General features: G+C 38.9%; 1 protein-coding gene across 1 annotated transcript in view; it reads right to left on the minus strand.

Moving 5' to 3' along the window:
- Positions 1–27,573, minus strand: part of KDM2A (lysine demethylase 2A) — an 80,997-nt gene that overhangs the window by 52,002 nt on the left and 1,422 nt on the right. Inside the window, exons 3-4 of the mRNA XM_032218625.1 lie at positions 25,632–25,736; positions 1,456–1,594 (exon numbers count right to left, since the gene is read on the minus strand). Of these exons, the coding sequence (XP_032074516.1) occupies positions 1,456–1,594; positions 25,632–25,736 (244 nt within the window). The remainder of the gene's footprint in view (positions 1–1,455; positions 1,595–25,631; positions 25,737–27,573) is intronic.

Consider the following 27,573-nt stretch of genomic DNA (forward strand, 5'->3'; position numbering starts at 1 on the left):
GGTGAAAAGGACACACACCAAATTGCCAGCCAGGCCGGACAAAGAGTGGCTTCTCAGGGCTCCTGCTGTGAATCAGGCTGCAGGCAGTTGCGGCACGAGGTTGAAATCAGAAACCGAAACTGCAAATAGCTCCCTAAATGGTGACCGGAAGATCTAATTACTTTAAAAGTTGCCGCCAAGCCATCCGGAGCTCTGAGGCACCGCACCTGCACGCTGGCCACCCAAGGCACGGACGCCAACCGCAGGAGCCTCAGTGGGGCTTTCCTCCTCCCCAGCGAGGGTCGCAACAGCGCTGGCGTTGGCACTCCGACCCACGTGCTTGCCCCAGCAGCTGTCTGCGTTCCGTGCGGCGCCTGGGAGTTAAGCAGGATGCCGGAGAATCGAAGAGCGAGTTAGGAACGAATTAAAGAAGTCTCATTACACTCACTCAGCCTGATCACCACCTAAACTGAAAATACTCACAGTAAATGCTCAAGAGAGTCCAAGTTAATAAAATAAATGAAGAGAAACTTTAAGCGCGTTCGCTGGGCTAGCTGAATTGAAAAATCTGAGGATAATCAGCACCAGAGGCGTGGCTTAAAGTTTCAATTCAGCTCTGGGCAGTTTGGCTGTATTTAACCCGTGCTTGGACTCTCCTGAGCAGCGCCCTGGAAAATGCAGTATTTTATCTTTCATCCCAATGCTGTGATGAGGAAAGGAGGAATTACAAGAGCTGCAGTGGCGCAGTACTACTGGCTACTTCTGCTGATCACTGACTGACATCAGTTTGGTAGATCAATTCTCACCAGGCTCAAGGTTGACTCAGCCTTCCATCCTTCCAAGGTGGGTAAAATGAGGATCCAGATTGTTGGGGGCAATATGCTGACTCTGTAAACAGCTGAGAGAGGGCTGTAAAACACTGTGAAGCAGTATATAAGTACTATTGCTACATGCTGAGTTATAAGTCTTGCAGGAATAGCAAGAGTATGATAAATTATTCTTACTTTTCTGACTTTATGCTAAAAGTTCATGTATGTTTTAATACAGCTTACATAGCAGAATAAATAAATTAGTATGGGGAGGCTGAAGATAGCATTTTATTAAAGATGGGATTGCTTATCCCATCAAGTTATATTAGTACTTTATATTTATTTAGTAAAATCTGAACTACTATCTCTATATCTCTCTGTCTGTCTGCCTACCTACCTACCTACCTACCAATTCTTATAGGTGAAAATCTGTGTTTCATTCATTTATTTGTGATTTTGTACCATTTTTGCTATAATTTTCATTTGTATTTTCAAACGCTCTATTATTATAAGCATCAATTGAGATTATAAGAAGGGGCTGATTTTTTTTTTTTAGAATTTTAATGTTTATTGAGTCCAATAGCATCAGAAAATAAAAATTGCTTTGTCACAGCAGTTAGGTGAAATATTCACCTTGGAAAGCCAGTATGGTAAAAAGGGCACTCACCTTTGCCTTCCATGAACACTACAAAGTTGGCATTATATTTGTTGGTAGAAAGTTTTTCTTCGAGGTCAAATGTTCGCTTGCCTTCAATTTCATCATCTGAGATGCCATCATCCTCATAGCGTCGTCTCATAGCACCACGCTGTAGAAGCAATTGCAAAATATACGTATAGGATGAACCACAGGGAAGAATCTAGTAGCCAGGTAGTTCCCAAAATAAGCTATAGACATTTTAATTATTTGTTTTAAAAGAGACAAAGATAAAACAAGATAGAAAACAAATAATTAATGTTGAACAAATTACCATTTATGCAGTTGCAGTATCAAAACACAAACACAAAATAAAATAAACATTTTAACAGAAAACTCCCTAAAACCAATAAGCTAAATGTATATAAATCAAATATAGTATATATTCATTTAACTACAATTTATCCAGTTAAGCATTAAAATAAATATTTTCTTGTGAAATATTATGAAATATAGGTCATAGTGTCAGTTTTGATTATTAAAAATCTCCAGTCATATCAAATAATTACATAACTTTTATTCAAGTCTTTAATATTCAGGGTAATGCTTTTCCAATTTTCTAGTACAGGTAGTCGTTAACAAATAATCATTTGTTTAGTGACTATTTGAAGTTACAATGGTACTGAAAAAATAGACTTATAATCCAGTTTTCACACTTAAAACTGTTGTAGCATCCCATGGCCATGTAATCAACATTCAGGTAGTTGGCAACTGGATATAGTTATGACAGTTGCACTATCTGAGAGTCATTTGACTATCATTTGTAACTTTCCCAGCCAACTTCCAAGAAGCACAATCAATGAGGATAGCCATATTTGCTTAATGACAGCATGATTCACTTAACAACTGCAGTGATTCTTAACAATTGTGGCAAAAAGGATGAAAAGTGGGGCAAAACTCACTTAACAACTGCCTTGCTTATCAACAGACATTTTGGATTCAACCGTGGTTATGAGTTGACTACTACTCGTATCCAAGTTATTCCTCATTCCCATCCCATGCCCTAAATAATATTCCTCAAAAAAGGTCAGATTCCACAATTTTATTTTTAATACCATATTTCCCTGAAAATAAGACCCTGCCTTATTTTTTTGCCACACCTGATCTTATTTTCAAAGGGCAGGATGTCGTCCACTGACTCATCTCATTTGCACACGTTGCCCCCAGCCTCTTTTTCACTATCAGAGGCCTTCAGGAACTTCTTCGTCTGGCAAGGCCAGCAAGGCTTTCCTAAAGGCCTCTGCAGATCAACCCGGAGCTCTGTTATCGGCTACAGACTCCTTCAGGAAAGCCTTGACAGCAGAAGAAATGGACCATCAAGGCCTGTGTCAGGGTGTGCAAGATCTGGCTGCAACTGTCAGAAGGTAAGTAGCAGGGCAGCTCCACCCCACCCTAGCTTAATTTTTACCTGTGTACCCTGGAGTGGGTGGGGTCTTAATTAGGGCTTATTTTTTGGGGGGTTAGGGCTTATATTGGGCACACATGTAAAAATCAAGCTAGGACTTAACTTTCTGAGGAGGTCATGTTTTCGGGGAAACATGGTAATACTTATATTGATATCCATCTTATATACAATAACCTTGTTTAAATTCACAGTAAAATTGACATAGAAAATAAAACAACACTGCTACAGACTGTGCCCCAATGAAACAGTACTTCCACCATACATTTGCAACACCATTCACATCTTAAATGAACACCTTGGGGAACAATCAGCTCTTCAGGGCTTTTCAAAGGGCTTAAAGGGTAGGATCCTTCCAGAAGTCACAAGGCAGGCTGTTCCAAAGGACAGGGCAGCTATAGAGAAGGTATATCTTAAGATCCTGCCAGATGACAACATATTTTTAAAAATGCAAATTGGAAACTCTTTATGGATTATATTCTTATATATGGATTATACCACATTGAGTTTGCGTTTCTCAACATGAAGCTTTAATTCATTAGTTTCTGCTTGAATTATTTTTCTCTTCTATTGTAATGTTATAAATCTAATGTTATAAATATTTCAGTGACTATTTCAATGTAATAGTATGTATGTAATATGATTACAAATTGTAAACATTTTATTACTCAGAAAATTTAACATACTGAAAATAAAAAAGAAATAAAAATATTATCATTATGAATAATATTTTAAGATGTCAATATTGCAAACAAAATTACTTATCCAAAATTGAATACAACAAAGCAAAAGAAGCACTTCCTTTCATATCACAGTAGTAGTTATATGATAATAGTTTCATGTGAAGCTAATGCCTTAAAACAATGCAATCTTCATTGTACTATTACTTAGTGTGTGCATGCGTATTGACACATGCATAGATACATGAAGCCAATTGAACAAAGATTAAAATATCTGAAATTGAGGAATAATAATAAATAATAATAATAACAATATGAAGGAGCATTCAAAGGAATGTTGCAAGCGCTTTAGGGAGCTGAGAAGAAGAAAAAAGAGCATTAGAAGAATATCTGAAGGACACTGAAGAAGATGCACTGAAATTAATACACCATGAAGGCTTATTAAATACCAGAGACCAAACTATAAGGCCAAATGAAATGTATCACCATTAATCAATTGTTAAAGGAACACCTTTACACCTGTACCTTTATTATTAAATAGCATTTGCCTATTCCAGGTCTTTGGGAAGGACTTGATAGGCGAACAAAAATGCCAAATCTAATCTAAACTTCTGGCTGACTGTGTGTCCAATCATAATACTGAATCAGATGACAACATTTAAAGGGGGGGGGGGACTGGAGCATGTCCATTTTAACTTGGTGGGAATGGGCAGATAGCCACAGAGATACCACTTCTGCAAAGAGCCTGGTCCTGTGACATTCATGTTTTTAAAGTAGATAACTAGCAAGTTGAATTGTACATAAAAATAAACTGAGTCACCAGCTCTTGCAATAGCAGCAGGATGCCTAGAATTGCTTGTGCTGCTGCATTCTGGATCACTTATTACTTTTGGATGATCTTCAAAGGCAGTCCCATGAAGAGCATACTGCAATAAACTAATCAGGAAGTAACCAGGGCATGAGTGAATGTCAGCAAGGCCTCCAAGAATGGGTGCAATTGGCACAAAAGATGAATTTGTGCAAAGGCATTTTTCCTTCAGCAAGAGCCACAAATCTAGAATGAAACCCAAAGAGTGCACTAACTCTTGTCTGGAAGAGAATCACACCATCTAAAGTAAAAAAATAACAGCTCTCCAGAAATTGTGACCAATAAGAAGCCTCTGCAGTCATGTGACCCAGATTCGATTCCTTTCAAATGGCAGTCATTTTTAGTGTTGTGACCTCCTTTTGGGACCCAAAAGCTGCCTGCAGTTAGAACAGGCAATTTCTGAGGCCCATATGGTCATGCAGTTTTTCCCCTTTGGTCACATGACCAATCAAAATTCAGGGACTTTGCAGCCAGTGTACTACTTTTTTCTTCCTCACTGCTGCCAAATGGAGAGAGGAGTAAATCTCTTGTTGCTTCTTTCATTGCTGTTGCCTTGAGGACTGGAGTAGTGTACTTGCCTTTGTATGTACTTTAAAAATATTTTTTTCATTATAGTACTGTGCTTGTTTCTAAGTATTTTACAAAGATAAAGTATTTTTCATTGCAGGTAATCCTTGACCTACAACAGTTCATTTAGTGATGGTTCAAAGTTACAACAACACTGAAAAAAAGGGTCTTATGTCCATTTTTCACACTTATGACTTGCAGCATCTGTATGGTCATGTGATCAAAATTCAGATGCTTGGCAACTGGTTCATACTTACGACTATTTCTGTGTCTCAAGGTCATGTGATCACCTTTTGCAACTGTATTACTAACATAACTGCAGCCATTCACTTAACAACTGGTACAAGAAAGGTCATAAAATGGGGCAAAACTCACTTAACAAATGTCTCACATAACAACATAAATTTTGGGCTCAATTGGAGGTGTAAGTTGAAGACTATCTGTGCACATTTAGTACTGTAAAGTCCCTTTGCATTATACAGTATTTGCATTACACTCTTTGTTTGCACGTGTTTGAGATTGCTGCACAAATACTGGACAACATCTATAGAAAGCAAAGATATTGTAAAGTTCTTTATTGCTCTACAGTAACTGTGTTTGCTTTTGCTTTGAGGGTTAGTGTGTACTGCTGTAGATTGCTTGTAGAACAGCTGATGGGAGGGCAACAGGCAGGAGAGGCATTCAAATTCCCAAGCTCTTGGTTTACTTAATAAGAAGGTCATTTAATAAAGAAGCAAACAGCAAGCCTGATCTTCGTTCACTTAATGACCTGGTTAGGTTACTTAACCAGCATAGTAAAAAATGTCACACAAATGTACCAAATTCAATATAGGACAGTTTTGACATATGACCTTAATAGGCAAGGTCCATTAGGGTCACACTTTGAGGACTACTTATATGTAGGATTCATTACTTTCTTAAAGTTTCTGAAACTTTTTATTCTCAGGATCTCTTCCCATTTTTATAATGTATGAAGGAGGTTTTGTTTTTATTTACTGCATTAAAAATTAAAATTAATCTATTCAAGGAATGGTTTATTGTAAAATAATAAAATTAAACCCATTGGATATTAACATAAATAAAATATTTATGAAAAATATTTTAATGAATAAAAAATAATGAGAAGAGTTACACTGTTTTGAATTTTTACAAGTACAGTATCTTCAATATCTGGCTGATAGATTATTACAGAGAATTAAGGGTCCTCACACCATACTTTAAGAAACAATGATCTAGGCAAAGGGGATTGAAATATTTTCTTAAATTCAGAGCAATGAGATAACATTGTTTAAACTCTTCCAAGATAAACAAACTAGTATGTGCCCCAGTCAGTTCCATAGGACCTGCCAGCTGGAGTCCAACTCTGCTTGAATAGACTTCACAGCAACTCTGCAAGGGCTCTCTTTGCCTCTCCTTATCTAAGAGTGACCTGGTAATCTAAAACAGGGTCCACTGGGTAGTTATCTGCAGATACAATAAGAGTAACAGAGTGAACTTACTCTAGTCTAGTGGGGAAAAAAAAACTAGGGGTGATGTAATAGCAGTGTTCCAATATTTGAGGGGCTGCCACAAAGAAGAGGGGGTCAACGTATTCTCCAAAGCACCTGAAGGCTGGACAAGAAACAATGAATAGAAACTAATCAAGGAGAGAAACAACCTAGAACTAAAGAGAAATTTCTTAACAGTGAGAACAATGAACCAGTGGAATGGCATGTCTACAGAACTTGTGGCTATTCCATTACTGGAGATTTTTAAGAAGAGATTGAACAACCACTTGCCTGAAATGATATAGGGTTTCCTGCCTGAGCAGGGGGTTGGACTAGAAGACCTCCAAGGTCCCTTCCAATTCTGTTATTAACTCACTTTGCTGTTTTTTTGTCACATGTTAAATCCTTATGAAGGCTCTTACCTATATCTGGTTGGCCTCACCTTTCATCTTTCTTTGGGCTGTAAGTGTCTCTTAGGTCTGTTCATCTCCCAGAACTCCTATGTAGACTAGGATACTGTGCAGGATACATGATTGCAAAGTCCATAGAGGAAGAATTATTGGAATATGCTCATTCCAAGCTGTGATTAAGGCCTTGGCTGAACCATGAAGTAGAGCTTGAGGAATAACTCCAGGTTTTCCCTGAAACTCTATTAGGTTCATCAGTAACCTGGGATAGGCCAATCAAGAAGTCTAGATGTCCTAGAATTCCAGGATCAAAAAGGCATAAGCTGTCTATGGCACTGACTGAAGCTGACATCCCTGAATCTAAGATCATGATGTTACTGTGGCTTAGCTTAACCAGTAAGAGAAGCAGTACAGTACATACCCAAAGACTAATCAACAATCATTCCATATATTCTAATTCTGCTTTTACATATGAATAAAGCAAATAACCCAGAACAGTTCAGAACACATCTCAAGAGATTGGCAATGTTACGGTAAACATTTTCCTATTTCCATAGCATTTTCTATTTTTCCTTATCTGTTTAATATTTTTATTAAATGTAATAAATTTTAATAATTTTATTTATAGAAACTAAACTGTGTTAGTTAATTAGTTAAGATGATTTATTTCCTATAGGCAGCTTTGCCTATATGACAAGGTTAAAATATATTCATTCTACCCACTAATGGCCCAATTCTTCTGAAAAATGTACTGTGTACACTAAGCTGTATATAAAAATAAACAAAACCAGTGCAGCAATAAAATATATATTGTATATACCTGATAATGTACATTTTATGCATTATTAAGGTGTAAGAGAACATGTTATAGTCCTCTATCCAAACTTCAGCGCTTAATGCACACAAGGTTTTATTGAAACCAACAGACTCAAAGATAGGCAGAACTGGTGTCCTCTTGCCCCATCACTTTCAACTTGAGAATGTGCAGCTTGAATATCTGCAGAGAGCTACAATGAGCCATGTTATTATGGCTCATATAATGTAACATTATTAGTCTGCAGAAGTAGGACCCCAAGTCATTTAATTCACAATTTGCAGGTTGTCTTGTTTGTTGGGATCTCCCAGATTCCCTAGAGATTTAGAGCATCCCTAGATAGACTGTTTTATTTGCATTATGTTGCTGTAGAAACATGTGGATGTAAACAAGATACATGATCTCTAACTAAGCTCTGCTTTCAAAATCACATCTGAAAAAGCCTCAGCATCCAGCTCAAAAGACAGAAGAGTATTTGGCTTTGCTCAGCTTATGCTTAGACTGTTTCCTATATCAAAAATCTCTGGACTCCATACATAGTCCAAGATGGTCCTAATATATAGTTTAGCCTATGTTTGAGCCTGTTTTATGTCATTGTGTTCAGGAAATCAACAAATATTTTTGATTTAAAATATTTTGTCAGCAATTTATTTTTGTACCACTAGCAAGCTTTGTAAAATAAATGCATCTTCAGTGAATATTTAATAATCAGTTACAGTTTTGCCCAGTGATAAAGGGGAATAAACATCAAAAAGAGTTGGGATTGGGGACTCTCAAAAGACCCTATTCTATTGGTCATGCAGGCAGTATAGATGTCAGGGGGAAAAAGATGAAACGAGTTTAGCAATACTAGCATTTCTGACCAATACTATACCAAGTTTACATTTGGAAACAATGGCTGTTCTGCACTTACTTTAAATATCCCAGTGACTATCAGTTATTATACAAAAGGGAGGTACTAAAGGATACCCTTTTTATTTTATTTTTTTACAAAAGGGGCTAAAATCTAGCAGTGTGTATCATGGAGATGATAAAGTTTTACTCATTCTTTCTGTTGATCTCCATGTAACGTCAGTCCGTCTGTCTGTCTCTGTCTCTTTCCCTCTCATTTGGTTGTGTTATGGAATTGAAAATGTCCTTGAAGTTACTGAATTTAAGATTTATAAGGGACAGAACAAGACTAAGCATGAATGATGAAAAGCCAATGTATTTCTAGTCCAGCTGTTGAGTGCAAATGAAAAAAATGGAACTGATCTATCCAAGCACCAGAAATAGGCCAATAAACAGCATCATACCCCTGCCCTTTGGAATCCCACCTCCCAGAAATTAGATTGGCCTGGGACCTGCTGACCTTTCCCAAGATCTTAAAGACATAGTTTTGTCACTTGGTGTTGCCATCTCAATGTGTGGCAGAGCCTATGCAATGGTTATGTTGATTCACTGCTGTTGATTTTATTTGTCCTTTTTACTCCTGTTGCTAATCATGTGTGTTGTTTGTAATGTTATGTGATTTATGATGTTTTTAATGGTTATTAGCCACCCAGAATCATGAATTTGAGAGAGGCAGCCATATAAATTGATATAAAAATGAAAAATAATTAATTAAAAAGGGATATTTAGCTAATGGGCTGATCACATGGAGGTGAAGAACTTGAGGAAAAGACCGTTGGCTTACCTGAATGGTCGTTTTCTAGGTGCTGCGGAGTGTCCAAGCATGGTTTAACTTCAGCTTGCTGCCCAAGGAACTGAGTTTTAAAATTGATTGTAGCTCCGCCTCTTGGTTGCCTCAGAGGCTCAGTTTCGAAAAACAAAGAAGGTCCATAGTCCATAATTCGAACCAGTCAAAGTCCAAGACATGAGGTACAAAACCACACCTCGTGGCCCCACCTTAAGGGTGGGTTTGGACACTTCGCAGCGCCTAGAGAACGACCATTCAGGTAAGCCAACGGTCTTTCTCCTAGGCGCTGCTTGGAGTGTCCAAGCATGGGACATGCCAAAGCTATGTCGAAGTCAGGAGGGAAGAAGAACTGTCCGGGGTCGCGGTGCTCGCCACAACTCTCTGCAAGACTCTCCTCCCAAATGACGCCTCAGCGGAGGCGAACGTGTCAAGTCTGTAGTTACGGATGAATGGAGACGGACCAGACCATGTAGCAGCACGGCAAATTTCTTCAATTGGCGCTTGAGTAGCCCAGGCGGCCGAAGTCGCTGTGCTCCTCGTAGAATGTGCGGTGATACGAGGAGGAACCGGTCTGGCCTGAGTCTCATAGGCCATCTTGATACTTGCTCTGAGCCAGCATCCTATGGTGGAGGACGTGACTTTCTTTCCCATGGAAGCAGGTTGGAACGAGACAAATAATGCTTCCGACTTAACAAAAGGGAGCGGTCCGCTTCATGTAAATGCGCACCACCCGCCGAACGTCCAACTTGTGCCACATTACCTCTCTCTGGTGCCGAGGACGAGGACAGAAGTCCGGAAGTATCACCTCTTGTGCCCTGTGGAAAATGGTGTTAATCTTCGGAACGAAGGCAGGATCCAAACGTAAGATGACTCTATCAGAGTGGAAGATGCAGAGGTCGCCTCTAACTGACAAGGCGGCCAACTCCGATATCCTGCGGGCCGAGGTGACGGCGACCAGGAAGGCAGTTTTAAGGGTGAGGTGGCGCAGACCCACTGTCCGCAACGGCTCAAAGGGGGGCGCGGCAAGGGCCTGCAATACAACAGTCAAGTCCCAGGCAGGGTACCTATGAATTGGGGGCAGACATATGTTGGAGGCCCCTTTTAGGAAGCCCTGAACCTGGGGATGTCTAGAGAGTGGTAGTTGAGAGTCAGTGGACAGAATGGTGCCCAGGGCAGCCACCTGTCTACGGAAAGTGTTGGGCGCGAGGCCCTTGTCCAAACTGTCCTGCAGAAATTCCAGGACCTGTGGGATAGTTGCGGATGAGGCCACTATCTGATGGTTGAGGCACCAACCTGAGAAGGCCGACCAGGTTGCTTCGTAAATTCTGATGGTGGAAGGTCGTCTAGAAGCTTGAATAGTCTGGATGATTCTGTCAGAGAAACAGTGAAGCTTCAGGAGGTCCCCCTTAAGTGCCAAATGGCCAACTGTAGCCACTGGGGCTCTGGGTGTTGGACGGCCCCCTGGCTGAGGGAGATTTGCTCCTGAGGTATGCGCCACAGCCGGGATACCGACAGGCTGACCAGGTCGGCGAACCAAGTCCTCCTCGGCTAGTGAGGGGCTACCAGAAGCACCTCCGCCCCCTCTTCCAGAATTTTCTGGGTGACCTGTGAAAGCAGAAGAAGAGGAGGGAAGGCATACAGTCGACTCGGAGGCCAGCAGGATCATAACGCGTCTGTGCCCTCCGCCCCGGGGCATTGGAACCTGGTGAAAAACTGGGGGAGGTGCACGTTGGCTGGCGAGGCGAACAGATCGACCACTGGGTGGCCAAACCTCCGGGACAGTTGGCAGAACAGCCTCGGATGCAGCTGCCATTCCGAGTTCTGGATGGTGGTCATGCTTAGCCAGTCCGCCGTTACGTTGTCTACGCCGGAGATGTGGTCTGCTCGAATTGAGGCCAGATGTCTCTCTGCCCAGCGACCCAGGGCCTCCGCTTCCGACATCAGGGCCAGGGACCGTATGCTGCCCTGATGGTTGATGTAAGCTTTGGCGGCTATGATGTCTGTCAGAATCAGTACATCATGGCCCCTGACCTGATCGAGGAAATGGCGCAAGGTTAGTTTTGCCTCCCAAAGCTCTAGCCAGTTGATGTTGTGGGTGAGCTCCGCCTGCGACCATCTGCCCTGGACCACCGACATCCCAAGGTGAGCGCCCCAGCCGAAGAGACTGGTGTCTGTAGTTATTATGTGGCGCAGTGGTTAAATGCAGCACTGCAGGCTACTGCTAGATCAGCAGGTCAGCGGTTCAAATCTCACTGGCTCAGGGTTGACTCAGCCTTCCATCCTTCCGAGGTGGGTAAAATGAGGACCCAGATTGTTGGGGGCAATATGCTGACTCTCTGTAAACCGCTTAGAGAGGCCTGAAAGGCCTATGAAGCGGTATATAAGTCTACTGCTATTGCTATTGCTATTGCTATTATCAGGCGCTCCGGTTCCCTGAAACGACTGCCCTTGAGGAGGGCCTCTGACAGCCACCACTTGAGGGATCGAAGGACCTTCGGGGGGACTCGTATCACCCGTCTGGAGTTGATGGCCTTTCGCCTCTGGAGAGGGAGCAGGAACCACTGCAGTTCTCGTGTGCATAAACACACCCACGGGACCACCGAAATGCACGACACCAGCTTCCCCATCAGCTGCGAGAGGGAGACGACCGACGCTGACCCGGTCGAGCGGATGTTCCTCACCAGAGTCCAGATGCTGGTCACCCTCTCCTGAGTAAGGAAGACTTGGCAGGTCTCGGAGTCGATGATCGTCCCGAGGTGCTGGATTCTGCAGATCGGGGTCAGGTGACTCCTGGCGAGCCGTGGAACTGCAGGACCTTGATGGTGGTGTTCAAGTCCGCCCTGCCCTGCCCCCTGGACGACGAATGGATAAGGATGTCATCCAGGTAGCATTCCAATCTCACGGGAAGAGACTGGAGCCGTGCAGCCACAGCGGCCAGCAGGTTCTCTGGGCAGCAGCCCTTGAGCCTGAGGGGCGAGCTAGGTAGCCAGGGATCCCCTCACGAGGAGCGATAGGCTCCCCGAAGCCCTGCTGCCGCTCCACTCATGCACGTGCAAACGGCTGCCATTTTGGAAAGCTTAATTTGGCACGTTCTGTTTTCTGGGCTCCTGCCCTGCCTTAACTGCCCCAGCAGCTGCCTGCGTTCCCCGCGGCGCCTGGGAGTTAAGTAGGACGCCGGAGAACCGAAGAGCGAGTTAGAAATGAATTAAAGAAATCTAATTAATCCCTAAATGGTGACCGGAAGATCTAATTACTTTAAAAGTTGCCGCCAAGCCATCCGGAGCTCTGAGGCACCGCACCTGCACGCTGGCCACCCAAGGCACGGACGCCAACCGCAGGAGCCTCAGTGGGGCTTTCCTCCTCCCCAGTGAGGGTCGCAACAGTGCTGGCGTTGGCACTCCGACCCACATGCTTGCCCCAGCAGCTGTCTGCGTTCCGTGCGGCGCCTGGGAGTTAAGCAGGATGCCGGAGAATCGAAGAGCGAGTTAGGAACGAATTAAAGAAGTCTCATTACACTCACTCAGCCTGATCACCACCTAAACTGAAAATACTCACGTAAATGCTCAAGAGAGTCCAAGCTAATAAACTAAATGAAGAGAAACTTTAAGCGCGTTTAGCTGGGCTAGCTGAATTGAAAATCTGGGGATAATCAGCATCAGAGGCGTGGCTTAAAGTTTAAATTCAGCTCTGGGCAGTTTGGCTGTATTTAACCCTTGCTTGGACTCTCCTGAGCAGTGCCCTGGAAAATGGCCCATCCTGTGACAGGGAAGTGATTCCTCTCTTTTACAGTCAATCTAAAAATATTTTTTCATACCAACCTTTTAAACACAGCTATTTCCTGCTTTAAGATACCCTATAAGTCTTCAACCTCTGCAGCCCCATTTGGAAATTTGACATGTGAAAAAGTTATCAGATTTCTAAATGATAGCTGTATATGGAAATCTCACAAAGTGATGTATGTATGTATGTGTGTGTGTGTACATACACACAGTACTGTGCAAAAGTTGTAGGCAGGTGTGAAAAAATGCTGTAAACAAGGAATGCTTTCAGAAATATAAATAATGATTTTTTATTTTTGTCAATTTTCAAAATCCAAAGTGGGCGAACGAAAGAAAAATCTAAATCAATTCAATATTTGGTGTGACCACCCTTTGCCTTCAAAACAGCAGCAATTCTTCTTGCACACAGTTTTTGAAGGAACTCGGCTGGTAGGTTGTTCCAAACATCTTGGAGAACTAACCACAAATCTTTTGTGGATGTAGGCTTTCTCACATCCTTCTGTCCCTTCATGTAATCCCAGTAACACTCGATGATGTTGAGATCAGGGCTCTGTGGTGGCCATGCCATCACTTCCAGTACTTCTTGTTCTTCTTTAGACTGACAATAGTTCTTAATGACTTTGGCTATATGCTTGGGGTCGCTGTCCTCTGCTGAATAAATTTGGGGCCAATTATACGCCTCCCTGATGGTTGTGCATGATGGATAAGTATCTGCCAGTATTTCTCAGCATTGACAATACCATTAATCCTGATCAAATCTCCAACTCCATTTGCAGAAATGCAGCTCCAAACTTTCAAGGAATCTCTACCATGCTTCACTGTTGCCTGCAGACGCTCATTATTGTACCACTCTCCAGCCCTTGAACAAACAAACTACCTTTTGCTACAGCCAAATATTTCAAATTTTGACTCATCAGTCCAGAGCACCTGCTGCCATTATTCTGCACCCCAGATCCTATGTTTTTGTGTATACTTTAGTCGCTTGGCTTTGTTCCCACGTTGGAGGTGTGGCTTTTTGGCTGCAACTCTTCCATGAAGACCACTTCTGGCCAGACTTCTCAGGACAGTAGATGGGTGTACCTGGGTCCCACTGGTTTCTGCCAGTTCTGAGCTGAGGACACTGCTGGGCATCTTCCGATTTCGAAGGATAATAAGCTTGATGTGTCTTTCATCTGCTGCACTAAATTTCCTTTGCCGCCCACTGCGTCTACGATCTTCAACGTTGCCCGTTTCTTTGTGCTTCTTCAAAAGAGCTTAAACAGCACATCTTGAAACCCCAATCTTTGTCTGGGAGAGACCTTGTTGATGCAGTATAACTAATTTGTGTCTTATTGCTGTGCTCGATCTTGCCATGACATGAAACTGTCTTTTACAACCTCACCTTGGTAACAAAGTTTGGCAGTTCCTCATCCAGTTTTAAGCTTCCTACACTCCTCCTGTTTCTGTTTCAGTTCATGACTGGGTTTCAACCTACGTGTGACATTGATGATAATTAGCACCTGTTTGGTATAATTGGTTGATCATAAACCTGACTATAATCCTGCAAAATCCCTGACTTTGTGCAAGTGTACCTATGAGAATTGATGCTGGTTTGAAGGGAAAAAGGTAGTAACACCAAATATAAATATGTTTTCGTACATTTTCATGGGTGTAGGTATGCTGGTCTTGTTGTATTCGGGTCTTTTACCGTGTAAGATTGAGATTGTCTTGGCAAGGTTTCGTCAAGGTCCCCTTGCCATCTTCAGGCTGGTGTTTTTGGCTTCATGCTTGTGCGAGTAAGGCATGGTCGGAGCTGCCGTCTTTCTATAAATCTTGGTGGGGGTGTATGGAATGCTGGCTTTGTTGCTGTAAGTGGGTTGATTGGCTGTGTAGTTGCATCCTGATTGGTAGATGGAGTTGATGTTTGTAGATTTGTCGGCTGTTTCGTATCATCCTGTGTGGCTGAGGTGCTGGCTGTGTGTCCATTGTTCTTTTGTGTTGTAATGACCTGGGTGGTGGGTGTGTTCTGTTTTGGAGATTAATTTGGTTCTTTCAAAATCAATTTCATGTCCTATTGCTTTAAGGTGCTGGAAAAGGGAGGAAGTTTTTTTTCTTTTTTACTGACTGCGTTCTTGTGTTCTGCGATGTGTGCATCTTCCCACCAAGAACTGAGACACAGAACAGGACAACAGCATCACCCTTACATCAAGGAACCACAGATAAAATCAGCAAAATTTTGTGTTCGACAAGAATGCTGTAGAAAAAAAGAAAAAATTTCCTCCCTTTTCCAGCACTTTAAAGCTACAGGACATGAAATTAATTTTGAAGGAACCAGGTTAATCTCCAAAACTGAACACTTCAACAAGAGCATAATTATGGAAGCTATCGAAATAAACACCCCCACAACGTGAATAAACGTGACGATGCCTCCCGCCTGCCAGACATCTGGCAACCAGCCCTGGTAAACAAACAAGCCCCACCCACCACTCAGGCCTTTACAACACAAAACAACAATGGACACACAGCCAGCACCAATCTACCAATCATGATACAGCCACACAGCCAATCAATTCACTTACTGAAACAACGCCAGCACTCCACACACCCCCACCAAGATTTATAGAAAGACAGCAGCTCTGGCCACACTTTAAGGCAAAAACAGCCTGAGGATGGCGAGTGAGACCTCACCAAAACGTTGCCAAGACAATCTCAATCTTACACGGGAAAAGACCCGGATACAACAAAACCAGCATACCTATAACCGTGAAACTAATTCCTATTCCGTTATATATTGTGTGTGTGTGTGTGTGTGTGTGTGTGTGTGTGTGTGTATTTATATCTACCTGACTCTAATATGCACCAAAATAAAGTACAAAGTCTGATTTTTGGTTTTCTACAAGACAAATAAATTGTTACTTTTAATACTGAAAGAGATTTTCATTCAAAAAAGCAACAAAAATGCAAAATTAAAATAATAAAATATCTAACATGTTTTGGTAAAGAAATTCTTCAGGGCCACTAGAATATTGTTTTCATTGTACTGTATCTTGAGATACCACATTATCAAGCTATTATGAAACAACCAGACTAACAGATCATAGTAGCCGACATTGACATTTTCAAAATAGAACAATGCAGGTCACTCAGTAATAACACTTAAAATGCCTGAAAAAAAATCAAGGACATCAATAAGTGAATAAAAGAAACTAAATTAGTTGTGTTTAAACCAACAAAAGCAGTTGGGGAAGAGGTATGATTTTTTTTCTAAGCAATTACCTATCATCTAAGTTAAAAGCATGGTGAATTGATATTTTTAACAAAGAAAATTTTGTGAATTACATGTATTGTAAGTGTATTAGACATATAAACAATTTTTAATGTAGTAGTCAATGAAATACAAAGGAATAAATTCCATCTATTTCTTCTATTCTACACAAAAGCCTACTAGACTCCTTTTAATTTGATACTTAAGGTAAAGGTTCCCCTTGCACATATGTGCTAGTCATTCCTGACTCTAGGGAGCAGTGCTCATCTCTGTTTCAAAGCTGAAGAGCCAGTGCTGTCCGAAGACATCTCCATGATCATGTGCCTGGCATGACTAAAAGCTGAAGGCGCATGGAATGCTGTTACCTTCAAACCAAAGTGGTCCCTATTTTTCTACTTGCATTTTTATGTGCTTTCGAACTGCTAGGTTAGCAGAAGCTGGGACAAATAACGGGAGCTCACTGTTACACGGCACTAGGGATCGAACCACCGAATGTTGTAGAAACTCAATCAAAGTCAATATATGCGTTTTTCAATTCATAGTTAAGTATTATTTTTTACTTTAGAGTTGCTGTTGTGAGATGGACAGCAATATACGCAGATTTTTTTTTCTTTTTACGACCCTGTAATCCCTTTTATCAGAATGGAGTCATAGAGACTGAATGTAGCTGAGCCTTTACTGGCTGGATGCCCTTCCTTACATCTACACGGAGTTCATAGCAGATAGATTCTCTTTGCGCTATGCCATCTGTCGGGCTGCCCAGGATTGAATTCTCAACCTTCAAGTGGGAGGCAAACATCGTCACCTCTAGGCCACTGAGCTGCTCTAGCCATATACACTGATTAGTTATACAAATAGCTTAGCATGACATGTTTAGCGAAGATTTAGCAAAACAGTTAACAAAAAAAACCCCAGTTAAACTGGTCAGCTTTAAAGTTAAGTACTTATTTTTCCTTTTTTCAGGTGAAGCATATGAAAACATATTTTTTACACACAGGCCCCATATACTAAAACAGTACTTTAATTATAACTGAATAAGAGACAAGACTATTTTCTATTGAAAACTGCTTGAGTATAGCTACTCATTTTTTAAAAATCAATTTTGCCTTTAAAAACTAGTTTTATGCCACCAGTTTTTGGAAACTTGTGTATTTCTTTTTTTTAATATATATTTTATTATGTTTTCATTCTATACAATCACATATTCACTGTGCTTAATCAGGGCATATAACATTGAATAATAAACACGGCCCTCACTTATATAGAAAATGCCCTCTACAATACAAACCCAGTATACCACCTTGGCCTACCATACACCCCCTTTCAACCCCCTCCAACTTTCATTCTTCCTTCTCACACACCCCTCTACGCCTACTTCCCCTCCCCTTCTTTCTAACCTTAACCCTATCACTCCCTCTCCATTCCCTCCCTCCCTTCTCCTCCTCCTCTCTCTCACCCTCTCCACCCTCCTTCTTTCACTTGACTCTTTCCTTCGGTATCTATTACCTTCCAGTATATTCGGTTTGTTCTATTTTCGCACTAACATTGAAAAGCCACAGTATACAAATACAATCATGGAATTTAACACATATTGTATTTCCCCCCTCCCCCCTCCCCCTAAATCCCCACCTCCCTTCCCTCCCCCCGACTTCCCAAAGACCATACGTGGTATAATTTTTGAACAATCACAGTCTAAAATATCTCTACATTGAACTCAGCTTCTTACTGTTACCCAAATTTTAAACAATTTAAATTATTACTGATACTAAGCATAAGCTATCTGGAGTTTCTTAGTCCCATATTTACTTTTTATGTAATCAATCCACTTTTTCCAGTCTCGTTTATATCTCTCGTTTGAATGTTCTTTGAGATATGCTGAGATTTTGGCCATTTCGGCTAAGTTCATAACTTTCAAAGTCCATTCTTGAATTGTAGGTAAATCTTTCTTCTTCCAATACTGCGCCACCAAGAGTCTTGCTGCCGTTATTAAATACAGAATCAAATTAGTCTCTGCTGCTGTAAAATCAATACATATACCCAGTAAAAACAACTGGGGGGTAAATTTTATCCTTCTTTTAAAGATGTTTTGCAGGATCCACCATATTTTTATCCAAAATGCCTTGACATTACGACATGTCCACCATATATGAAAATATGTAGCATCACAAGAACCACATCTCCAACATTTAGGTTGAACATTTGGATACATAGAGGCAAGCTTTTTAGGATCTAGGTGCCATCTATAAAACATCTTATAAAAATTTTCTCTCAAGTTTTGTGCTTGTGTAAATTTCACATTTCTTACCCAGATTCTTTCCCATGTTTCAAGCATTATTGGTTCCTCGATATTCTGAGCCCATTTTATCATACAATCCTTAATCAGTTCCGTTTCAGAATCCATCTGTACTAATACATTATATATCCTCTTTATATGCAATGAGCTTTGATCTCTTATTTGTTTAAACAAATTATCCTCAACTTTTACAAAGCCAATTTTTTGATCTGTTTTCCACCTAGCCTGTAGTTGACCATACTGAAACCACGTTTGAACTACCTTCTCTTCTTTAAGTACCTCTAAAGATTTTAGTTCCATCACCCCTCTTTCTGAGATAAGAAGTTGTCTATAGGTGGTTCTATCGTGTTTTTGTTCTACATTCATATTTTCAATTGCATGTCTAGGAATTGCCCACATGGGCACTTTATCATTTAATTTATGTTGATATTTTTTCCAAACCCGCAATAAAGCATTTCTTAAGATGTGATTTTTAAATTTCTTATCCGTTTTTTTGTTAAATAACAGGTAAGCATGCCAACCATATGACAAGTCATATCCCTCGATATTCAAAATTCTGTCATTAGTTAGATGAATCCAATCACTAATTGCAGATAATGCCACTGCGTCATAGTATAATTTTAAGTTAGGTAATTTCAATCCTCCTCTTTCACGTGCATCTTGCATTATTTTCATCTTTACCCTCGGCTTCTTTCCTGCCCACACAAATTTGTTGATACCCTTCTGCCATTCTAAAAGATTCGCATCTCTTTTAAGTATTGGTAACATTTGAAAAAGAAATAAAAATTTTGGTAAAATGTTCATTTTTACTGCCGCTATTCTACCCAGCAAGGACAAATGCAGTTTTTCCCACCTTTTCAACTCCAACTGTGTACTATGCCAAAGTGATTCATAATTATACTTGTATAATTTCCCATTTGAGATTAAAATATTAACTCCAAGATATTTAACTTTTTTAACTACCTCACATCTTAGCATCGCCCCCAGTTCTTCCTTCTGTTTGATAGTCATATTTATAGCTATTATTTTGGTTTTCCCTAGATTTATTTTAAATCCTGAGACTTGACCATATTGATTGATCGTATTCAATAATACCCTACTAGTTTCCTGCGGTTGTTCCAATATTATAACCAGATCATCCCAAATGCACGGACTCTATATTCTTGCTGTCTAATTTTAATCCCTTTTAGACCGCCCAGGCCCCGTATCTTATTCAACAGTATTTCCAAAGTTATAATAAACAATAATGGGGACAGAGGACAGCCCTGTCTTGTACCTTTTTCAATTTGAAAGGAGTCTGTCAGACTTCCATTGACAATGATCTGGGCTGTTTGCTGCTGATATATTGCACCAATTGACCGTAAAAAGCCATCTCCTATCTGCATTTTTTGCAATGTCTTCAGCAGGAATTGCCAATTAACTCGATCAAAGGCTTTCTCCGCATCCAAAAATATGAATGCGTCCGGGATTTGATTGTTCTTTCCCAGGTATTCTAAAGCGTTGATAATTAATCTAACGTTGTCCTTCATCTGTCTGCCCTGTATAAAACCAGTTTGATCGGTATGTATCAGTTGCTGAATTACCCCCATTAGCCTATTTGCTAATATTTTAGTAAAATTTTTATAATCTACATTGAGTAATGAAATAGGTCTGTAATTATTTGGTTGGGTAAGGTCTTGGTCTTCTTTGGGTATCAACGATATGAACGCAGTCTTCCACGAAGGAGGCACTTTCCCTCCCGATTGAATTTTATTGAATAGTTCTCTGAGGGGTTCTACCATTTCTAACTGTAAATTTTTATAATAAACAGCTGTTAAACCATCTGTGCCTGGTGCTTTCCCTAACTTTAATTGTTTAATTGCCTGCAAAATTTCCCCATAGGTTAAAGGTTGATTCAGCTTATGCCTATGTTCTTCTCTAACTAGGGGGATTTTCTCTTTATCTAGGTATTTGTCTATATCTCCGTCCTTAATTTTATCCCCTTTATACAACTCTGTAAAAAATTCCCGAAATACCTTTTGAATCTCTTCCTGTTGAAACACTTCCTTCCCTCTGTAACACAATTTGGATACATTTCGAGCTTTCCTTTTTTTTCTAATCTGATAAGCCAACCACCTACCGGGTTTATTTGCATTGCAGAAAGTATTATGTTTAGCATATAATAAACTAGTAGCTACCTGGTCAGAGATCAGCATATCAAACTGAGATTTTAATATAGCAATTGTTTCCCTAATCTTTAATTAAAGGGAAAGAGTCAGAATTAACATTGAATCCAGGAGATACGAAACTTGTGTATTTCTGTTGAATCAACAAAATGTTGTCTTTCAGACAGTATTCTCTAAAACTTTGTAGTGATTCCAATGAGTGAGCAGTGTGAAGCCTGTAGGCTTCATAACATCTTAATAACCATTCTTTAATCCCTAATTGCACCATCAAAGTTCAACAACGTGCTTTTTCATTTTTGTTTTTCTTTGAAAACATGCAAATTAAGAAAAGTCTTAAGAAATGAATTTAGCACACAAATTTTCCCTCCCCCAGAAAAACAGATGAAATATTTTCAGCTATAACATAATTATCAATTTCTTCCGCCCTCCAGTAGATCACAATAATCAAAAAGAAATATAATGCAGTATTTTTGTTACAAAATATTGTTCCCCTCTGTTGCAAAGGATTATTCAATAAAATTACTAAAAGCAAGCCTTCCCTACTTATACAAGCATTTGCATGCTTCCGATCTGTCTCTAGTTGTCAATACAGTTCTTTGGGATACAACTCTCATTATTTAGTCACTATGACATAAGTTGTAGTCTAATACATCTGAGGAGTACTATGTTGTAAAAGTCAGCTATAGCAAACAGCAAAAAAAGTGATGTCAAACTCATAATAGGCTACAGTTTCTGTGAGTGATTACAGTTGAGAGAAACCATGCCATGTGAATTAAATAAGTATTTCAAACATTAGAGACCCTTAAATACGTATGATCTCTTCATCTCCATGCTCTTTATATTGTACTCACTACTTAAATAATGGTTGTGTTCACATAATGAACTAATCTATGATTTGTTTATATGTTTTCTGAATAAGCAATAAACCAGAAATTTTATGGCTCAGAGTTTGTAGCCATTCACAATTATGTGCTTGGAGTGTAAGTGTGCAGGTAAGAAATTATTATATTAAAAATGAGTCTGCTCATTTGCAGTAGTTAAAATGTATATGCATAATAAAACCTTAATTTTACAAAATTTCATTCAGTAGAAATCAGATGCAAAAGATAAAAATTTGACTTCAGTCATTCCCACAGGGAGAATTCCATTTTTTGCTAAGTAATTTACCATACATAAATTTATATATGATTTGATACATTTTAAGCACAGATTTAACATTAGAGATTTTACTACATTCTCTGATCCTGTTTGAATTGGCTCTATTACATACATACATACATACATACATACATACATACATACATACAATTTGTTGAGTTGCTTACCTTGTCATTATATATTTTCTATAAAGTTCTCCCGACCTCAGTCCACTACTATATTAGATATTACATCTGTAGTAATATCTTTTTTGTTTTAAAGTTAACACTAATAACGCAATGAAATTCATGATTAAACACACAAAATAGATAAACTACAGCCAATTGTACAGCAAACAAATCATTATGAAGAAAGGGTTTTTTTGTAATTAGTTTCCATACCTATGGTCTACATTCACTCTTTTCAATCAAGGGCTCTATCTGCAGACATTTATTTTTGTCAACTCTTCTTTCACATTAAAATAAAATCTGCTCCCTAAACTCACTCCATGCAATATATCCCTCCTATCTTAAGCTTACTTCCTCCAAATGTCTGAAACCTAGTGAATTTTAAATTAAGGTTGGGCATCAACAGTTTTGTTGTTCCCATTAGATATAGGAGACAATACAATAACAGAGTTGGAAGGGACCTTAGAGGTCTTCTAAGTCCAACCCTCTGCTCAATACCATTTCAGACAAATGGCTGCCCAATCTCTTCTTAAAAACCTCCAGTGATGGAGCACCCAATATTTCTGATGGTATGGTATGTTTACTTAAGCTAGCTATGGAAAAAAAATACAGGATTAAAAAAAATCTAAAACAAACAGTATGTCGTAAGGCCCCAGGTAGAACAAGTTTATCAACAGGAGGAAAAACTGTCAAAGATGGAATTGGTGCTTTATCCTAAACTCTGCCAGACTTCTTGTGACAGAAAAAGGAAGAACTGAGATTTTACTATTCTTTCTCCAATATTCCTCTCCAACTGCAACCAGTGAGGAGAATTAGCTACACTAGCTACAGGGCTATGGGCATGCATGGGAATTGGGAAGGGCAACAAAATTGGATAATCTCTAAGAACAGACCTCGCTTTCTTGCTGTCCTCACATGGGGACATCTAAGATATCCTAACATTTCTGAGATATAGTCTCAGGGACATAGAACTGCAGCCAAAGAGTGCTTTTCAACTATTTTTGGAATTCCAGTTCTTCAGTAGTAACTGATATTGCTTTTTTAAAAACAAATTATTTTCAGTAGCAAATATTCTTTCTTCCCCTTTATATTTTTTTCTTCTTTCTACAATGCTTGAGGATGAATTCTGAAAACAAATAATAGAATGTATTTGTATGCACTTGTATTCACACAAAAGTCCAAAGGCTCTCTTTAAAGAGATATTTGTTTTCAGCTTGGCCTACTCATTATAATAATCTATGTGTGAACCAGTCTAGTGTTATTAACTTAAAAACAATTCTAAAAATCTTAACTTGTATTGTATACATGCAATGAATGTGCATATATTAAAATTAGTAAGAAAACGTGTAGTAAAAGATTATTAGAAAATACAATCACAACTAATGCTGTTTTAAACATTAATCTTCTATCTTTAGTATTTAAAGAAAAGTCAAGCCTCCTACTAATTTTAAAATATGATGATGCTGACAATTAGTAGCAGTCAAACAGGACCAGCATACTTAACATTAACTGATCCACATTTTAAGGAAGAGAATGGCAATTATTTAATGTTCAGTATGTAAGTTATTCAAAATTACTAGCATGTGACAAAACTACACTTTTCTGAAATTTGGCCCAGCTTAACTTTTAAGTACATACACCTCACTTTGTTGAAAGCTCAAATTGAACACATATCTTAAAATATGCCCTCCAACTTTGCTTTCAGATTATTTGTTTATAACTGTAAATTACCATGCAGTGACAAATACAAATAATAAAAATGGAAGTAGACTTTCCTTCACAACAGAGTGCAGTGCCATTTACTGGGAATGTGTTGTCACGTTTTCCTTTACCAGGCAGAGGATTGCTCTAGATAATCTGTAGGGAGCCTTATGGCTTACAGTCTACAGTTCTCTACATGACCATTCTAAAATAAATTATTTATGAATAAACTTTTACAGCTCTTGTGAATAGATCTAGACTTCTACTCTTCTGCAAAGTAGTGAATAAACCTTAGGAAGTCATAACGTAGATTCAAGAAAAGGCATATAAAAGTTGCCTCACAGATAGGCATAATTACAATGCAGTGAATACTATTTCTTGATAAATAACTGCCATTATGATCACTTTACTCATTAACTTCTTATCTGAAAATATAGCCATATTCAATTTGAAGTATACAAGTGCATACTTTCACTTTCCTCTTAAAATATCATAAACTTAATAGGACAAGCAATAATCACAGTTCCATCTGGTATTTCATTTCTTTCCTGAATATTGGTATTACCATATGTCAGTTCTTTTATTAAGGTATTACACTAGCACGCTTATCCCAAAAACTCAGATGAATTAACATCTAATTCTTCTTAATTATATATTGGAAATGCTCTATTAGAATGTAGATTATACTATCCTTTTGTAACTCTAGCACTCACAGTCTTTCTGTTTTAAAAGAATGTAAGCTGGACCTGAACTTTGATTAACCTCCAATGAAAAGACATTTCACAGATACTGAATCAAGCATGTTTGGGATCTGTGAAAGTATAATCATAAGTTGTCTGTTGAATTACTACAAAAAGTAGAATGCAGAGGTAAAGTGCATGATTTTTAGAGTTTAAAGCATCACATTACATTATTCCTAGAAGGTAATGGAACCAATACATTTAAGTACAGCATGCTCTCTGCAACACATTCCACTCACGAAAATATAATTTTGCATATCAAATCAGTTGGAAAGTTTCAGTTTCAAAAGCATAGTAGTCTAACACAGCTGAACAGTGATCAAATTCAAAAGTGAAGATTAGGGACACAGACACAGCACCTTTTAACAGCTCCTTAAATCAATTGTATCTTTCTTTAGGACTGTAAAGAAAAGACACAATTTCTTAAAGAAGTTACCATGAAGTGTTATGTGAACACGATACATGCTTCGAATCACCTTTTCTCCTTTGATTCCAGATCATTGCACACTCAAAGTATAGCATCAAGACTCATCAGATGGAGTCAAATCATTCTGAACACAAATACGATCAACTTCTAAGGAAGGCTTTTTTGACTTCCCAGTCTAAAACCCTGACCTTTCCTGGTAGTTTTTCTTTGAAGTATGAACCAACACAACCATGCTTATTCCCCCACCCCCCAAGATAAGTTAACATTCCTTTTATTACAACTTTTTTAAAATTCTGAAAAGTGTAAGAGAGTATTTTAAATTGAGAAAAGTAAGCATTATGCATTACTATATTTTATTTTTTTCTTTATACATTACCAAACACTGACATCAACTTTCCCAGTATTCTTCAAAAGGTATACCTAAACCATTTATATTGGTAAGTAGAGTGCAAGTTGTGCTAAAGTGATCTGACTAATCTCTAGCAACTATAAAGCCACCACATTTGAAAATGGATTTATTGAACATCATAGTATACATGTGTAAATGAAACATAAAAAGAGCGCACACTAACCAGTCGTTTGCTATAACGGATCCGTTCTTCTTCAGGCTCCATCTCAGACTCTTCTGATGAGAGTGAGAAGGATATATCAGAACTACTATCTTCTTCCTCTTCCTCCTTGAGATAAGAGAAAGGAAACAGTATATCAGAGATTCCCCTTCAATACTTTCCTTAGGTCTTCCAAAACATGTCACACCTTCAGATGTTTTGAATTTTAGTTTCCATCACCCATATTGATCGGAAAATATTTTAGTAGATTTCATTCAGATAACTACAGTGCTTGCAATCCAAGTATGATCTGGCAGTTGCATAAGAGAAGCATATCAATGTATTTAATAAATACATCATGATTCTGGATGGAATAAAACACTAAAATGGTATAAACAATAAAGAACAGTACTGTCTGGACATAGCAACAAAACATATCAATCTATCATACAGATCCACCACCTACCATAGTCTAAGGCCTGAGAGAATAGCCATGTTTAAACCACCTGGGATCTCTGGAAATCTGGTGGCATATAAATTTAATAAATAAATCATTTTAAAAAAAAAAAGGTAGGATAAGGGCCATATGAATTCATATAGCAGGTGCTGTGACAGAGAAGGCTTCCTTTCCATCAGGTGATACTGATCAATGGGAACTGAGAGCATATCAACTGTGTTCACTTGTACAAGAGGGGCAGAAATAGCTGAAGACAGATGGTTCTCAGATTACCAAGTTCTATACCATTAAGACTTTATAAGTGTGATCAACACTTTGAGTTGCATCCAGAAGCTTACTGAAAACCAGTGCAGCTGGTTATGAAACAGACATTTCATTCTGCCTGTGCTACTGCATTCTAAATCAGCTGCTTCTGAGAGGTCTTCCATAATTTGTCCAGTGCTAATGCACAGATGTATGTTGATCTGTGGCATACAATAAGCTGTTTTTTAAATGGGTTGAAAATTCAATTTAAGAACAAATATGCCCAATTTAATTCAAAAATATTTTCATTTATGTATAGAAAGCATTTCAAAATACTAATACTATGATTATAAAGATAGTTATTATAATTACTATGCTTCCTGTAAAATAATTTCAATTTGACTTATAATGTATTGTAATGATTTACTACTAGGAGAATATCTTTTTTCAGCTTGAGGAACATTTAATAAAGCAATTTCTAATATTATATCAAGTGTGTCCTCAAACTGTGAGTCAGGATCACCAAGAGAATCACAAGCAACTTAGAGGGGTGTCTTGCTCTTTAAAAAAACTTCATCAGGCTTGCTCAGGCAAAGGAGAACACTGTAAAAACTTGCTCTGGGCTTTGCTCCTAATTTTGTCTATGCAAGCTTACAGTGGGAAACTGCAATAAAGTATGAGTAAAGTTGCAAAGTATGAGAACCCCTACAATAATGGTTTAAAGCAATGAGTAAAAGTGATACATTTATTTCATGCCCAACCCTAACATCACTGTAATTATTTTTACCCATGAGGACAAAATTGTACAAATTCACATAATATTCTGATGGGAGGTGCTACCATGCAAAGCTTGTGATCCATTGACTTATATTGTACTATAAACCGAAAGTGAGCCACCTGTTGCCCTTCTGCTCTCTAAAGCATAACTAAGGTGAGGACTCTAAGGAGTTATATTTCGTAGAGCCACATGTTATCTAACCATGATTTAAATCCATATTTATGTAATATATTTAGAAGATAGTTACAGCCAAAACAACAACAGCAGCAACAAATTTCTTTTTAGTACTTTAAGATATATCAGACTGGTCACAATTTATGATTTCAACCATTATGTGTTGCCAATTGGATGCTTCTTTACAACACTATTGTGAAGTGTATGTACCATACTCATAATTTTGCTGCATAATTATAAAAGGACTCCTGTAATTAAAAGTTTATACCACAGGATAATTCTGATATTACAACTGCCTGACGCTAAAGCCTATG

Source organism: Thamnophis elegans, chromosome 1 (genome assembly GCF_009769535.1).
Source record: "Thamnophis elegans isolate rThaEle1 chromosome 1, rThaEle1.pri, whole genome shotgun sequence".
NCBI lineage: Eukaryota > Metazoa > Chordata > Lepidosauria > Squamata > Colubridae > Thamnophis > Thamnophis elegans.